This window comes from Lynx canadensis, chromosome C1, assembly GCF_007474595.2.
Source record: "Lynx canadensis isolate LIC74 chromosome C1, mLynCan4.pri.v2, whole genome shotgun sequence".
Taxonomy (NCBI): Eukaryota; Metazoa; Chordata; class Mammalia; order Carnivora; family Felidae; genus Lynx; species Lynx canadensis.
In genome coordinates this window covers 209,935,704-209,952,535 of record NC_044310.1, presented here as the reverse complement: position 1 = coordinate 209,952,535, position 16,832 = coordinate 209,935,704, and the positions used below count along the sequence as shown (strand labels likewise).

Sequence of the window (16,832 nt, the reverse complement as noted above, 5' to 3'; positions counted from 1 at the left end):
ACAGGTGGTCTCATACACTATGGTAGGATAAATTCACCAATTTGTTAGCAAGAACCTCACTCACACCTTTTGACCCATAAGTACCCTTTAAGTATCTATTCTAAAGAAGGAATTTGAAACACAGCTAACTAATTACGTACAAGATGTTCATCAAACATTATTCATAATAAGAAAACATCAGAAACACTACAATATCAAAGGGAAGTGGTTACATAAATAACAATAACACTAAACATTATTCATACTTATGGTTATGTTTTAATTTTTTAAGATGAAACTTACATAGTATTCTCAGAACTACACAAAATCTATCTACAAAGAAAACAGACAAACCAAATACCCCCAAATGTTAACAGTCCTTGCATATAAATGATAGGATGATTTTTTTTCTATTTATAATTTCCTATTCTCTCCAAGTTTTCCACAATGAATATGTATTATTCTATAATAGGGGAAAAAAACAGCAAGAAATAATGAGAGAGTCCAACTGATTAGTAGCAGTAGTCAAAAAGTTTGGACTCTGAGTCCTTGCTGTATAGATGTGAATGCCAGTGCTTAAGAATTAGAGAAAGAAAATATGGGAAGGAGAAAACAGTGTTCCTAAGGCTTTCTTTCAGTTTTTCTAAAAAAAGAAAAAAGAAAAAAAAGCCTGGAAAGCCTTTCCTCCCAAATATACCACCAGCATTAACACCTTATCTTCACTTTATTTCTCTAAGTCCAGGTTTTCTCGACTTTCGCACTATTGACATTTGGGGCCAGGTAACTATTGTGAGGGGGCTGTTCTGTGCATTGTAGGATTGCAGCATCTCCAACCTCTACCCACTGAATATCAGTACATCCTCAAACCACAAGGGACAATGAAAAATGTTTCCAGACATTGCCAAAACTCCCCTAATGCACAAAATGCCTCCAGTTGAGAATCACTGCTCTACATATGCCAAATGTTAATTACCAAGCAAAAGAAATTACTGGAATTTCTTTGGATCTTTATTGAGTATCAATTTCTACAGGTTTAATCTTTTTTTTTTTTTTAATGTTTATTTACTTTTGAGAGACAGAGACATGGCACGAGTGTGGGAGGAGCAGAGAGAGGGAGGCACAATCTGAAGCAGGCTCCAGGCTCCAAGCTAACAGCACAGAGCCCGACGCGGGCCTTGAACTCACGAGCTGTGAGATCATGACCTAAGCCGAAGTTGGACGCTTAGCCGGCTGAGCCACCCAGGCACCCCTACAGGTTTAATCTTCCATAAGACATTCTCCCCCATATACAACAACAAAGTTAAATCTTCCCTTAACATCATATTTTCAGAAAAACAGAAAATAGAAATGAATACTTTTTCCTATGAAGTGATAAGTAACAAAATAAATATAGCAGTTTAAAATGTGTATATTATATATTAAATTTAAATTAGAAAAGACTGTGGAAAGTATCCACCAAAAAAAATTTAAAAAACCAAAAAAATAAAAAACAAAAAAACAAAAAAACAACTTTATTATGTCAAGCATGCTGACAAAATTGGTGGTAAAATAAAAGTTAAATAAGGCACAGTGAAATTAATATTTATAAAGTACCTATACTGACACTTTGCATATTTATTTATTTATTTATTTATTTTTTCAACGTTTATTTATTTTTGGGACAGAGAGAGACAGAGCATGAACGGGGGAGGGGCAGAGAGAGAGGGAGACACAGAATCCGAAACAGGCTCCAGGCTCTGAGCTGTCAGCCCAGAGCCTGACGCGGGGCTCGAACTCACGGACCGCGAGATCGTGACCTGGCTGAAGTCGGACGCTTAACCGACTGCGCCACCCAGGCGCCCCGACACTTTGCATATTTAATCTCATCCAATTTCTACTTCTAATAGTATGGCAGACCGGATATTCTGAAAAGTCTCCTCTGCTAAAATATGATAGATACTCTATAAGTTACAAAACAAAAACAAACAAACAAACAAAACCCTAACTGTTAATCCATTGTTGAGCTTTCTAGAAAGGAAAGAAAATCTCTAAGAATTCCTTCCAAAAGGCAAAAAAAGGCAAAAAAAAATTAAAAATTGAGCTGAAACCAGAAAAGTGACCCATGTCATACACAAAATGCAGTGTTGCTCAGAAGGCAAACACCAATCAACAAGAGCTATGGCCAGATGAGAGAGCTGAAACGGAGACAGACCTGTTAAACTCAAGACCCTGGCAGAGAAATAAAACTGTTTCCAGGTGTAGTATCCCAGGGTCCCAGCAGAAGAATATGCAAATCCTCTCAGGAGCAATGCACTTCCAATTTATACTATCGGTATTTGGAAATATTAAGCTCAATAAACTATGAGGTTACAATAAAAATCATCACACAACAAAACATACCACTAAGCTTGTCGGTAAGAAATGACATGTTTATACCTCCTCTCCCGAAGACTTTAGATACTGGAGTGATCAAATACAAAACAGAAAATAAATACAGTATATAAGAAACATCAAAATAAATAAAAGATGGCATAAAAATAAACAAGATACGTGTAGTTACCAGAATAACCAAGCAACTTAAAAGTCAGAACTTTTAGAAATGAAAAATTATAAATGTAGAAACTAAAAACTCAACAAAGCAGGTAGAGAGATGAGATACACCAAAGAATAAAACTAGTGAATTAGAAGACAGGAAACAAACCACCCAGAAAGCAGCACAGACATACAGGGAGACAGAAAAAAAGACAAAAAGGAAAAAAAGGGATACGAGGAGGTCTGACATATCTAATCAATACTCTTAACTTTTGAAAGAGAACATCGAAAAAATAAGGAGAAGGGATATTAGAAGAGATAATGGCTGAGATTTTTCAGATCCAATAAAAGGCATGCATCTACAAATATAGGAATTACAGCTCATCAGAAACAAGATAAATAAAATACACACTTAGAAACATTTTGTTTAAATTTCAAAAATAGAAAATCTTAAAAGCAGTCTGAAAGAAAAGGTCAAGATAAAATCTGGCTGAAAGTAGACTTCTCAATGGAAACCAAAGACAACAAACATTATCTTTAAGTAGTGAGAAAAAATAAGTTGTGAACCCAGTAAAACTATCTCTGAAGTATAAGACCAAAATAATAGTATTTTCACATAAACAAAAACCAAGAGTTTACCCCCCAGGAGATTCTCACTGAAGAAATGCATATTGTATACACTTTAAAAAGAAGAATGATGCCAGGAAGATCCTGAGATGCAAAGATACTGGTAAACACGTAGGTAAATCTCAAAAAAAAAAAAAAAACAAACCAAAAACACAAAAACCACACCTGATTTATGAGGTGGAACAGAGACAAATTTAACATCTCATCAACAATACCCCTTATGTGAGGGTACTCTGTATTTTCAAAGACCTTGTTAAGTTATTAGGGGAAGGTTAAAATTAACTCTAGAATGTCAGTATGGAGAACAAAATTTCAATGATGACCATAAAAGTACATGGAATTCACAGCTTCCCAAATAGTATAAAGGGAAAATTGGGGGCCCCTGGGTGGTTCAGTCAGTTGAGTGTCTGACACATGATTTCTGCTCAGGTCATGATCCCAGGGTCATAGGATCGAGCCCCACCTCGGGATCCACACTTAGCATGGAGCTCGCTTAAGACTCTCTCTCCCCCTGTCCCTCTCCCCAACTCACACTGCCATTCTCTCTCTCAAAATAAACATTTTTTTTTTAAAAAGGGAAAATCAAAAGAAAAACTGTCATTTAAAAAAAAAAAATTAAACATACACTTTCCAAATGACCTAGCAATCCCACTTTTATTTACCCAGCAATGGAATACTAACCAGCAATCAGGAGAAACGAACTACTGGAATATGTAACTACCTTGGATTAATCTTAAAGGTACGATGCTGAGTGACGAAGACAAGACAATCTGACAAAGTTATGTACTTATGATACAATTTACCTGACATTATCGGAAAGAAAAATCAGTGTTGGGAGAACTACAGGCAGCTGGCAGGGGTTAGGAACAGAGAAGGGTTAAGAAGAGTCTTGGGGATGGTGGAACAGCCCCGTGTGCTGATTGTGGCAGTAGTGACAGGAATCTACCCTTACGTTAAGACTCACACCAAAAGTGTTAACAGTGATGTGCACTAACTTAAATAAAACACCATAGTCCTAATTCCGTGTTACTCTTCACGGTAACCACAACTTTTACACTAATTAAAATAAATTTTTTCTCATTAGTGGACCTACCTTCTTCTCTACTTACCAAGTTTGATCATTTAAATGAATGAAATCTGATCAAAACTGAATTATTTATCTAGTCACTTTAAAGGTAGATTTGTGAAAGCTGCTGCCACTTCCCTTTTTTGCTAAGCCCAGTCTAGCTGTCATGTGAATTCAGTGTTTATAAAACATTTTACTGTAATGATATTAGTCATAACTACTGGATGAAAGTGTTGAGCAAGTAAGCCACATTATTTTTATAGTGCCAATATTGAAGTACCACCCATTGCAAATCCTAAAATACACATTTTAAGTCTCCAATTTAGTGCAAAAAAAAAAATTAGGTAATGACTCATTTAATAACAGCAGTATTGATATTTTGAAAGCATGTTTGCCAGTTAATTGGTTTCAAGAAGTTCCAGTCACCTACTGGTGGAGCCCAATATGTTTTCACAGTATAATTAAGTCATATGCAGATCCCCAGGAGCTTTAGTTTTAACGACCACCACCCAGGTATGACTGTAACCAGATGGTGTGACTCATTCCGTATGTCCACCAGTATGCTGCTCTTAACTATGCCTCAAACAATCTTGCAAATTGCCATTTGTTCAACTCAAATAACAATGTGTGCTGGGTGAATAGGAACACTTATTCAGTTTTATTAATTGTTTTTCTCCCCCTGGGGGAAAAGCTGGTTAAAATATTTTAATAGCCTGTGGAAACTTATGCAGTTGCTAATATTGATATAAAGTAATAAAGTTAATATGACATTTAGATCTATCCCAATCCTAGTTATGTAGTAAAAATATTACATATAAATAATGTTTCATATCAAAAAAATTATACCTTTAAAATCTACAGCAGATGGAAGACAACTTTAACAGGTTATCGAGATTCTACAAACTGTGGATGCCAAGGCACTAACATGTACTGGATATTCCAAAATATTAGTCTATCCAGAACCCAACTTAAAAATACTGAAAACACACACACACACACACACACACACACACACACACACACGATGTAAACCACACCTGTTTTTTTTTTTTTTACCGGGGGGGGGGTGAAAGTCACAAATACAGTCTGTAAAAGGTACTTGTAACACTTATGCAAAACATCTAAAAAAATAATACTCAAGTAACAATTTAAACCTAATTAAGGTATCCAGTTAAAAGTGGACAAAACCCAAGAATGTCTTCACAAACCTCTCCAAACCTCACCGAAATGAAAGCAAAGGAATAAAATGGTATTAACTCACAAAGAGACAGAGGAACAGAGAATAAAGGAGGCCAAAAGTATACGATAGTTCTCTAATAACAGAATTTGGAAGATAAAAAGTGAATATAACAGCAGTAACTGACTTTGCAGAATCAAGAAAAGCAAAACAGAATCTCCTTCAGAGAGAAGCCAACTAGAAGCTCATTCCCACTATAGAACCCCTTAAAGATTCACAAAAGGAATCGCAGGCAGGCTGGCGGGGGTGGGGCTGGGGATTACATAGGGTCAAAAATAAACTCCCAGTTCCACTACAGCCACAAGACTACCCCTACCAGGCCCTAGGCAGAAGTCTGAAGGAAAATTTAATCTGCAGAGACTATCCAAATAGACTAAGGACTGCTATTAGGTACCATGCTAAAAACCAGGGACTAAACTGGGGATTTCTACAAACTGAATGATAGATTATGTGCCTCTAGTCTTCTTCCTCAACTTGGATCCTAGAAAAATGGCAGCCAGGCTCTTTTTCAGTCACCAACAACAATTTTGGAGAAAATACCTCTGAACTAAAAAAGCATGATTTCCAAACCAACGAGTCCAAAAGAATGGCTAAAATAATGAACAAAAGACCTGACCAAAATACTTCAATGTACGGTTCAGAACAGCAGGGATTAAAAAAAGAAGAAGAGAAGAGAAAAAAAGATCACATATACTCCCAAAGAGGGAGGGGGAAAATGGGACACGAAGAATCAGCAGGCTGCATCAGTCTACTGATGAATACGAAGAATACCATAAGACTTCCTAATTCCTAACATCAATACTGAGGATCTGAACAATTAAGCAATGCCTTCAAACTGCAAGGATAAAGTATTTCCACCCTTATGAATGGGGACAAACGATTAATTTAAAAATGATGGCAGAATAAGACATTTACAGTCATACAGCTCCCAAAACTATCTCCCACTGATCTTTATCAGGAGGCTAATGAAGATGTGGGCTCCTGGAAACAGAGGGTCTAACACAGGTTAAACATGAAAAAGAAATTTCCAAAATGAAGGCAGAAGAAAAGTCCCAGGATGACCACTGCATAGTAGGTCTAGAGAGAAGCATGACCAGGCCAGAAGATGACAGAAGTGCCCAGAAAAGATTTATCAATAAAAAAAAAAAAAGGTACCTGATGCGTCTGATCATATTGAAAGAAGTTTTATGCCTCAGCCAGATATTATTTATCTGGGGATATATTAATGATACATACATGGAAAACAAATGAAGAGAACTAAACAATTACAAACTTCAGGGAAAAGTTTGTATAAGCAAGAAAATAATAGTAGTAATATACTATAGGTCTCACCTGAGAATACGTACATACTTGCAACAAGGCAAACACTAAATAATGATTTACCCAACAACGGTGATAACATTATATGGAAGAGGTAGAAACAGTAGATGTAAAGGGAGAGAGAAGTGCTGAGGACCAAATCCTTATTTCCTCTTTGTACAGCAGAGAAGTGAATATATAAAGCCAACACTAGAAAAAAAAAAAACCTCCCAATAGCTGTAACTATGTTAGTTAGAAATACTAAGATAAACACAGAAGGAGGGCAGAGACAAGAGTTCACAGTCACGGTCTAGGACAATCTGAAATGGAGGAAGGGAACAGGTGACTTGTTCGTTATAAGCCTTTCCCTTTTTACATTATGTGCACGTATTCTTTAGATAAACATTAAAACCGAATTAAAAATGAAACATAAAAAAAGAATCGATACAAAGAGCCCTTGCTCTTCAAAGCCAAGTTTAACTGACATACAATTTACAGGTTGTTTTCTTTGATGAAAAAGTTTGAGGAATTTTTTAAATTTCAAAGGTATCAAGTCTCTCTACTAGACACTAGCGATCTTTTTATAGACGTACCTACTGAACACAACTGTTTTAGAACTACCAAAATTCACTGTGTAGGAGAGAAAGCTTTGAAGACAGAAACAAGGAAGAGTTTTCATGTTTTCCCACATTATTAGTTGTAGTGATTTTAATACTCTCCCCATCAAAGAGCTAGCACAGTTTAACAAAACATGGTGGAAGAACAGAATTCTTAGAATCTGACAATTACAAAAAACTTCTCTCTTCCTTTTGTAAACATGTATGCTTCTCTATAACTTCCATACACGTCTCCCATTTCCTCCCAGAGAATAAATTTATTACCTCTTCCACATACAGGCCTTAAAATTACTCAAAGACAGTGACCATATATACAGCTCCCCAACCCACCCGTCTTTACTTCTGGTTCCTGCAGTTTTAAATCTGCTTATCATCCTGGTAAAATTCCTTAGAGCATGCTGCAGTTAATGTACCTCTTAAAAGAAGCAACCAGAATAAAAGCAAGGTGTATTTATGACTTCCCTCTCTCTGAAACAGTATGGTTCCAATCAAAAGGAGACTACATCTTACTCAGGAGTCTGAAAAAATATGTTCCAACTTAAAAAAAACTGTCATTCCTCATATTTCGAACAACTCAAACAAGCTTCCCATCGCTACCGTAAAGCAAGTTATGAATTTCCTTCTAATCACATCCAATCATCCAACTCTTAAGACAAGAGTTCTCAGGTGTGGGCCTGTAAAGGATGTCACAAGGAACCTGCTACTAATTACTCCAGGTTATGAGTGATTTACCTTTTTTTTATACACCTTAGAGGAATCCACGGTGGGTATTCCTAACCAATTACCACTCTGACTGTGTAAAGTGGGAAATACATTAAGAAGTCAGGGGATCAATGGGAAGAGTAACGGCACCTAGTTCTGATTATCTCCACAGGACTTTCTCAAGAATATGAGCATTATGCACGTCGTCTAGAAAAGGGTGAAAATAGGATGCCACCATACCATATATGCTTATGAGTTTTCCCAGGACAGAAGATGCTCACAAAACTACAGAACAGCCCCCCTTCATCAATTTGTTGGAGGAATCCATGTTTCTCCTCCCTGCTGAACAACCTACCTACAGCAAATGCCTATTGCACAACAAACATTCCCAGCAAGGAGGCCGGCTCTCTCCTGCTCCTTCCAACTGAGTTTCATGTTTTATCAAGAGCCGTTTAATATAACAACTTGGTAATACAGTTGGCACAGTAATTGGTAAATATACAGTTTAATTAAAGATTATGTAAAATAACGACACATGAGAATTGTTTCCATAAAAACAAAGTATTTTGGAGACTTAATTGAGTCACTATGAAAACTTGTTGTTTAACTGTAGACAAGAATTGTAAAAGACTGAAGATCGAGAACAATCCCGCACTCAACTTGCTTTAAAAGCAACTTAAAATTCTAAGTTATTGTGGGGCGCCTGGGTGGCTCAGTCGGTTAAGCGTCTGACTTCGGCTCAGGTCATGATCTCACGGTTCGTGGGTTCGAGCCCCGCATGGGGCTCTGTGCTGACAGCTCAGAGCCTGGAGCCTGCCTCGGATTCTGTGTCTCCTTCTCTCTGCCCCTTCCCCGCTTGTGTTCTCTCTCAAAAGTAAACATTAAAAAAAAAAATTCTAAATACTGTAAACAACACAATGTGAGTCTGGGTTATAGCAAAGGGATAAAGAATCTAGTCAGTGGAACCACATTCAAAGAAAAGTCTAGGTGTTACAAAAAACTCTGACAAATTAACAATTATACATTAAAAAAAACTAAGTATATAAAAACATATATACATATGCACACATACATACATAATTGATTTTTAATGAATCTAATCACTATCAATCCTAAATGCATAGGATAGGAAGTTTTCATTACAATTCAGGTATAGAAAATAGTAAGAGAATTCATTCATGGCAGTGTAGATAGGCCAAATTCAAAACAGCACCATATTCCCATTACACTCACAATACACAACAGCAGTTTCTGAACAAAATTCAAAGTTGGGAAAACACATTTGCAACTAAGTTCCTTTAAGTTTTTTTGAAAAGCATAGCTATGAAGTAAAAATGCATGATACATCCATAAACTGTCCTGCTTTTAAAATCCAACGAAGTTAAAATCTACCATTTAAATCCCCAAAATATAGAGTTCAAAACAGTTTACAATAATCCATGGGAAACCTTTATACATTTGCTAGCGTGGACTCAGCATTAGTTCTGGATCCCATCATCAACCAAAGTATCACAACAAAGCACTAAGAACGTATGCTAGGGACGCCTGAGTGTCTCAGTTGGTTAAGCTTCCAACTTCGGCTCAGGTCATGATCTCGCAGTTTGTGAGTTTGAGCCCCACGTCAGGCTCTGTGCTGACAGCTCAGAGCCTGGAGCCTGCTTTGGATTCTGTGTCTCCCTCTCTCTCTGCCCCTCCTCCACTCATGCTCTGTGTGTGTCTCTCTCTCTCTCTCAAAAATAAACATTAAAATATTTTAGAAAAAAAAGAATGTATGCTAATTTTACAATTTGTAGTCGAAACAATTCACGTGTCATTATTTACATAATCTTCAATTAAACTATATATTTACCAAATACCATGCCAACTGGATTACCCAGTTATTATATTAAACAGCTCTCAATAAATGATAAACGTTAACAGTACTTTCCTCATGTTGTTACTAGAATCCTGCCTGACACACAGCTAGCACTCCATAAATGTTACTAATAATTATTATTATTATTACATTTTCTATTTCAACAAATACTTGAATTGTATCCCCAACACATGTACTAGTGCTGGGAACCTAATGAATATTTGCTTAAAAACATCGTGTCCTTCATAATTTAAGTATCTCATGGTCTTCCCACTTACACTAATTTGAAATTGTCCTAAATTTTCAAAACATCTCATTGAATACAGCCACATTAGAGTACTAAAAAAATGGAAAAGGAATTAAAGATATAAATCACTGCCCACTGTAATCTCGTAAGATCCTGACTATTATAAACAGAGCTCCAAAAGACTATTTGATTGCAATCCACTCTAATGCTAATAATTGTATAAAAACAAACTAGATGCCTTTTCATCTAACTTTAAAATATTCACCATGAGTCAAAATGCACACAAAATTAATAAAGTATAAGTTAGTATCAGGCTACATGTATACACCTATTGAAATTCCCATTTTAAATACACTGTCCACATAAAATAGCTGGTATTAGAAGGGACAGAGTATTTCTCAAATGTTATTTTTTATCTTATCTAAACCCTTTTGAAAAACATGAATTACTTTTTAAAGACGAACAATTCTTATTTACTGATTATGCCAATATTAAATAATTTGGTCTAAAACTAGTCTTTTTAATTTTTGTTTTATTTTATATTTGAGAGAGAGAGAGAGAGAGCACATGAGCAGGGGAGGGGCAAAGAAGAGAGGAAGACACAGAATCTGAAGCAGGCTCCAGGCTCCGAGCTGTCAGCACAGAGCCTGGTGCAGGGCTCAAATTCACAAACCGTGAGATCATGACCTGAGCTCAAGTTGCTTAACCAACTGAGCCACCCAGGCACCCCCAAATTTTTTAATTTTTTTTTTTTTTTTTTTTTTTGAGAGAGAAAGCTCATGAGCAGGGAAGGGGCAGAGGGAGAGAGAGGATCCGAAGCAGGCTCTGTGCTGATCGCAAAGAGCCTGATGTGGGGCTTGAACTCACAAGCCTTGAGATCATGCCTGACCTGGGCTGAAGCCGGACGCTAAACTAAGCTACCCAGCCACCCCAATTTGGTCTAAAACTAGTCTTTAAATCAACTAAAAGTTCCTTAACATGAAGGCAATGTTTGACTGTTGGCTGTAATGGAGTGTCCACTCATAATTTTAATTATTTCTGTAGGTAGGAACAGAAAGAAAGTGACAAATCAATCTGTTACAATACCCCCATTCTAGCTCAGTAATAAATAGTATAACCATCTACATTTAAAGTTTCACAATTTGAATTGTCAAATACTCTGAATGAGCATCAAACAGGTATATGACAATCATCAGGAAAGAAAAGATTCTGAGGGTCTAGCAATATAAACAATAAGATGCTTATTCAATTTGTGTAAACAAAGATGCCACTAAATGAATAATAAAGGGTATGTGACTAACCTCTAAAATTTAGAATTCATGACAGTAGATACCATTTACTGCGTATCAGCATTTTCTAGGCACATCAAGGTTTCCCAAAGGATCCAGGACAACGTGCACACAGTCGCCTTGCTTAATACCTTGCCCTAAGTCACAAAGCTAGTGGCAGTGTCGGAATCTGATTTCAAAATTCGTATTCTTCCAAATATACCATGTCACCTACATAGCAAACATGTAATAATTATTAAACTCAATAGCTATTTTATTCTCCTCAAATGATTTTCCTTTATCATTGCTTTTCAAGGACAGAAATCCTTAGGAGCTACTGTCCCTTCAATATTTCTGCAGTAGCCATCAGATCCCGCATCTCTTCTTTCCTTCCCAAGAATCCCAGATTTCTGATGTGACGACTCTATTTGGGGACCCTTGTTGTCCCAGTGAAGTCACTGTGGATAGTGAGTCCAATGAGGGCACCAGTTCAAGGTAGCTACATGCCCGAGTGAATGGCAGAACTTCTGGAAAAGCTGGGACACTGACGGGAATTAAGGCAGTACCCAGCTGCAGCGGCTGGGAGCAGCCAACTTTGGTTGAGAGAAATCTAGGCAACATCATCGAGCCCCTGGAAAAAGTCTCCCTTCAGAACAAAGGTTTTGAGTCACATCTGAAGAATCCAAACTGATAGATTTTTATAAGGGTGCTTCTCATTTCAATGTCTTTCACATACTGTTTGCCACTCACGGAATGGCTTTTCCCCCACGTTAATCCCTCCTATCTACCGGGCAGCTACTATGTACCAGGCATCAAGTGAGATGTTAAACAGGTTATCTCTAACACTGAAGACTAATCTACATCCAAAATCTACAAGGTAAACTTTACTCTCACTATTCACAGATGAGAAAATTCAAACTCAAGGAGACTGAGTGACATTCTCAATACCACACAGGTAATAAATGGCGCCAGGATTCAAGATCAGGTTTATCTAGCTCACAAGTACTTGTTCTTTCAACACCATGAAGCAGCCAGCCACATGGATCTTGCCTTTAAGAGTCTTTGTTCAGAAATCAAATCTTCTGTGAAGCTTTCTCTATCCATTTACATATTTCATGAATAGTTTTTAGAGAAAGGAAATATTACAACATATCATCACTACGTTTACACAGTTAGAATACAAGCGCCTTAAAGACAGTAGGCTCCAAGTAACACCACTGCCTCCCATAATGTATGTGACACAGACCAAGTGAGCAATAAATATATGCAGAATCACCTGCGAATGGAGATATAAAGTCCTATCTATCACAGATTAAATTCCTTAAAATAAGCAATTGTCAGCATAGTGAGATATCCTTCTACATAGAATGTTTCTGAAATGTGGGCTTTTAGGAAGAAATCTGTAAATATTTGTTGATCTTAAACATTTGCTGCCTAGACTAAATGTTGCCCTGCTATACTTATGAAGGACTACAGAGAAATGTCAGAAATTCAAAACAGTAAATATAGACATTTTTTTTCCAAACCAAATATTTCCCATGTACCAAACGATCTCGTGCTTAGTAAAAGCAGAACATACTTACATTATGCACATAAGAGAAACCAAATACATTTAAATCACCAGACTGTGGGCCTTCATTTTAGAACCAAAGTTGCCCAATACAGGTCACTTAACTTTATCTGTAAACGCGAAGTGTGAACCAGACTTTCTTCTAGATACCACCCAGCTCTACAATTCTGTGTAATTCAATAATATTACTGTTTACCAACTTCTTAGAGTGCTTCTCTGACTACAATCTAAGAGTAACCTTTCGGGGCACCTGGGTGGCTCAGTTGGTTAAGCAAGCATCTGACTGCAGCTCAGTTCAAGATCTTACGATACACGGGTTCTCAGATTCTGGGTCTCTCTCTCTCTCTCTCTCTCTCTCTCTCTCTCTCTCTGCCCCTCCCCTGCTCACACTCTGTCTCTCTCTCAAAATAAACATTAAAAATTTTTTTAAAAACAAAAATTAAAAATAAATAGTAACGTTTCAAACAAGGTCTCTCCTATCACATACATTTTAGCATACTTACCCCTGACATTTCTCTCATTTACTTATATTACCATCTCCCCTACAGCGTAAGCACCAAAAGCACAGTGGTTTTGCTGTATTCATCAGCACACCCCAAGGCTTCACACAAAACACAGTAGGCACCCAATAAATGTCTGTTGAAGAATTAACATCATGGAAGGCTAATAACATCTTGTTGCCCAAGGGGGAAAAAAAGCGAATTGTGGGCTGCTAGGCACGTCCTGCATTTTCTAAACATGAGTTTTCTCATCTATTATACACTTTGCCTCGGTATTAATCTTACAAGGTGTTTTTTTTGGGGGGGGGATGGGGTCCAAATTACTCTACTTGAAGGAATGCTACCAATGAAGAACTCAAGTGGATGTTTTGGTACAACAAAGGTTTTAAGAGTATTTAGTGACCACCACTTTGCCAAGATAATTAGTACCCAAAAGCAGCTCGGCAGTTCCACAATCATCTGCAAACTTTCCAAAGGAAATTTCACAGTAACAAAAACCTTATCAAAATAAAGCTTAATGAAGCGAAGAAGAACAAATACAAACCACCCCAAACAATTCAAGAGGTAGTCTCCGTTTTTCCAACAAAATGCTGTCGTCCCCTCTCTCGTCTGTATACAGCCAGATACTGACACTGATAGACAAGTCTTCCAGATACCATGACACAGCTTCTAGTCGGTACCTTATTTGCATTCAAACTTCCCCCAAACTCAAGACTCTCTTTGGACCATAAAACTAAAACCCCACCACCTCCCATCTGCTTCTCTGCCTCCCTCTCTCGCAATTAAGCCTCTCGAACTTCTTCCCTTGGGATTCACATCTCTGCCACCAAGACATTTTAATCCTGCTACTCCGCCTAAGTGCCTGCTTTTCTCCCAGTGACCTAGGTTCTCTCGACCCGGGGAGCGGGGGGAGGGGGGGAGGAAGCCCAGCCTAAGCGTCCCTGCTCTTTCCCACCCTAGCTTCTCCCCCCCACCCCCACCCCCTCTCTGCGGGCGCCCGGCAGGTGCCTCGCCGGGGATCTCCGCGCCCCGGCCGCCGCCAAGCGGGCCACACAAAAGACCCGCACGGCCCTCCCCAGCCTCCTCCGGTCTTTCCCCTTCAGCCCCATCGGGTCAGCGCCCCGGAGAGCAGAGGCCCGAGGGAGACGGCGCCGGCTCCGCGGGGCGCAGAGATGCTCGCCCCGGGCGCCCCCTCCTGACCCCACCTTCGCCCACGCCCCACCCACGAAGGCTGCCCCGGGCCGGGACCCTCGGCCCGAGAAACCGAAAGCGCGCATCCCCAGCCCGGCGGCCGGGGCCGAGCGCATCCCGCCCCACGGCCTCCGCCGCGCCCCTCCCCGCCAGCCCGCGCCCCAACCGCCGGCCCAAGCGGGCGCCCCCGCCGGCCTCCCGCGCCGCCCGGCGCCCCCGCTCCCCCCGCCCCCAGCCCCGGGGAAGGGCCCACCCCCGCTCGGCGGCCCGGCGGCCCGGCACTCACAGGCTGCCGGAGCAGGAGGTACAGACGAAGGAGCCGACCGTCATGTTCACGTAGGTGGGGCCGCGCTGGTCGCAGTCGAAGCACTTTCGGTTGTGCGGGAGGCCGGTCATGTCCCGCAGCATCTTCAGGTGCTTCTCCTCCTGCTTCCGCTTCGCGCTGGCCGCCATGGCCGCGGCGCCGAGGGAGGAGGCCGGCAGGGCCGGGAGCGGGAGCCGGGCGGCGCTGCGCCGGGGGCCCGCGGTCCCACGGGCCGCCCTGGCCGCGGCCGCCGCCCTCCGTCAGCGCGCGCCGCCCGCGCCGGACCTGGCCGCCTCGGTTCGACTCGACTGCGCTGGGCGCGGCGCGGACGCTGCGGAGCGCGGGCTGACGGGCCACACCAACCGGCCCGGCCGGGACAACCGCCGTCGCCGCCGCCGCCGCCGCCACCTTCCCGACTTCTCCTGAGGGGAAAAGAGGAGGAAGGGGGACGGCAAGAGGAGGCCCGCCCCGGGCGGCCGGAGGCCAAGTGGCGGCCGGCGCCCTCTGCTGGCCAGGAGGAGTTAGTTACTGCGGCCGCGCAGAGGCCTGGAGTTGGGCCGGGGCAAAGTAGCAAAGATACGCAGGTGATGGTAGCGATGGACTGTAGTTATTAGAGAGCTTGTATGTGCTAAGCGCATTATTACCTGAGTTAACTTCCTCCCCCGCTCAAAACTCTCCCAGGGGCTGCCGACTGCTTTGGGGATAATTCCAACTTCCTCACCGTGCTCCAAAAGGTGCTCCCTCAGCTACCCCAACCTGCCTCTCTCCCCATCCTGGTTTCCTCCACCACGCTGGCTTTCCGTTTGTACCCCAGACACCGCAAGCTGCCTTCTGACCCAGGACCCTTACCCTGCTGTCCGCTCTATATTCGGGTTTCTCGGCCTTGTCACTATTCACATTTTGCATTTGATAATGTTTTGGTGAGGCGGCGGTCTTATTGCATTGGAGAATATTGAACAGCGTCCCTAGCCTTTTATCCATTAGATGTCAGAACGCCCCCTCAACCCCACCCCCAGTTGCGGCCACCAAAAATCCTCAGACATCGCCAAATGTGGAACCGTGGTCGAGAGAGATGTAATCAATTGATTTATGCCTGTAAGGCAGGCAACCTTCCTCAGCCCAACCTACCCGTTTAATGTTGCCACCCACCTCCCTGAAAGCAGCCTTCCATGAAATCGCTGTTTTGGGTTTTCTTCATAGTTGTAGCTGTTTGAAGTCCTGCTTCTTATTTAGTGTTTACTGGGTGTCGTCTGGGACCTCCCATTGGGCTCCAAACAGCCTGGCCCCAGCCTTTTCTTCACTACTCCACCCACCCCCCCCCTTCCCAGAGCTGGGAGCAAAGTGCCCAACGTTCATGGAATGAATGCATTCAGTATCTCATTTAATCTTCACAGGATCCCTTTGGGGTAAGTATTATTGTTCTTTCCATCTTTAAAGCTCTGGGGCATTAAGCAAATTTACCGTAGGATACAAATGGGAAACTGGGATTCCAACCCAGACAGTCAGACTGTAGGACCCAAATCTCTTTGTCCCTCTAAGCACACAGCCCGCAGGATGTTAGAAATCACCCCTGCTCCTCGGTTCCTGAAGGAGTACAGGGAGACCCAGAGAAGTGAAGTTCCAAAATCACTCAGCTCCTGAATGGGAGAGTAAGACTAGAACCCACCAGCCCCCAGACCTCCCATGAAAGTGCCTGGATGCATCGCACAGGTGAGACTTCATGTTAATATAATACTGTTAATAATAGCTAGATATTAAAGTGATCAACAGGTTTTGGATCGGTCAATGGAATTTTTTTTAACTTTCTGTTAAGGAAAATATCAAAGTCCCATGAGTCTGGGGCCCACATTCAGTAATCA

At 40.9% G+C, this 16,832-nt stretch overlaps 1 protein-coding gene across 8 annotated transcripts in view; it reads right to left on the bottom strand.

The window, feature by feature from the left end:
• The window catches only part of AGFG1 (ArfGAP with FG repeats 1), a 73,963-nt gene extending 58,826 nt beyond the window's left edge, over nt 1-15,137 (bottom strand). For 7 of the 8 annotated variants that reach the window (XM_030327233.1, XM_030327234.1, XM_030327235.1 and 4 more), the window contains exon 1: nt 14,956-15,137. In XM_030327233.1, coding sequence (XP_030183093.1) covers nt 14,956-15,122 — 167 coding nt within the window. In that variant the 5' untranslated portion in view covers nt 15,123-15,137. Of the gene's footprint in view, nt 1-11,441; nt 12,281-14,955 lie in introns of those variants that run through there. The other variant, XM_030327240.1, reaches the window with a different exon arrangement.
• Nucleotides 15,138-16,832: the final 1,695 nt, after the last annotated feature.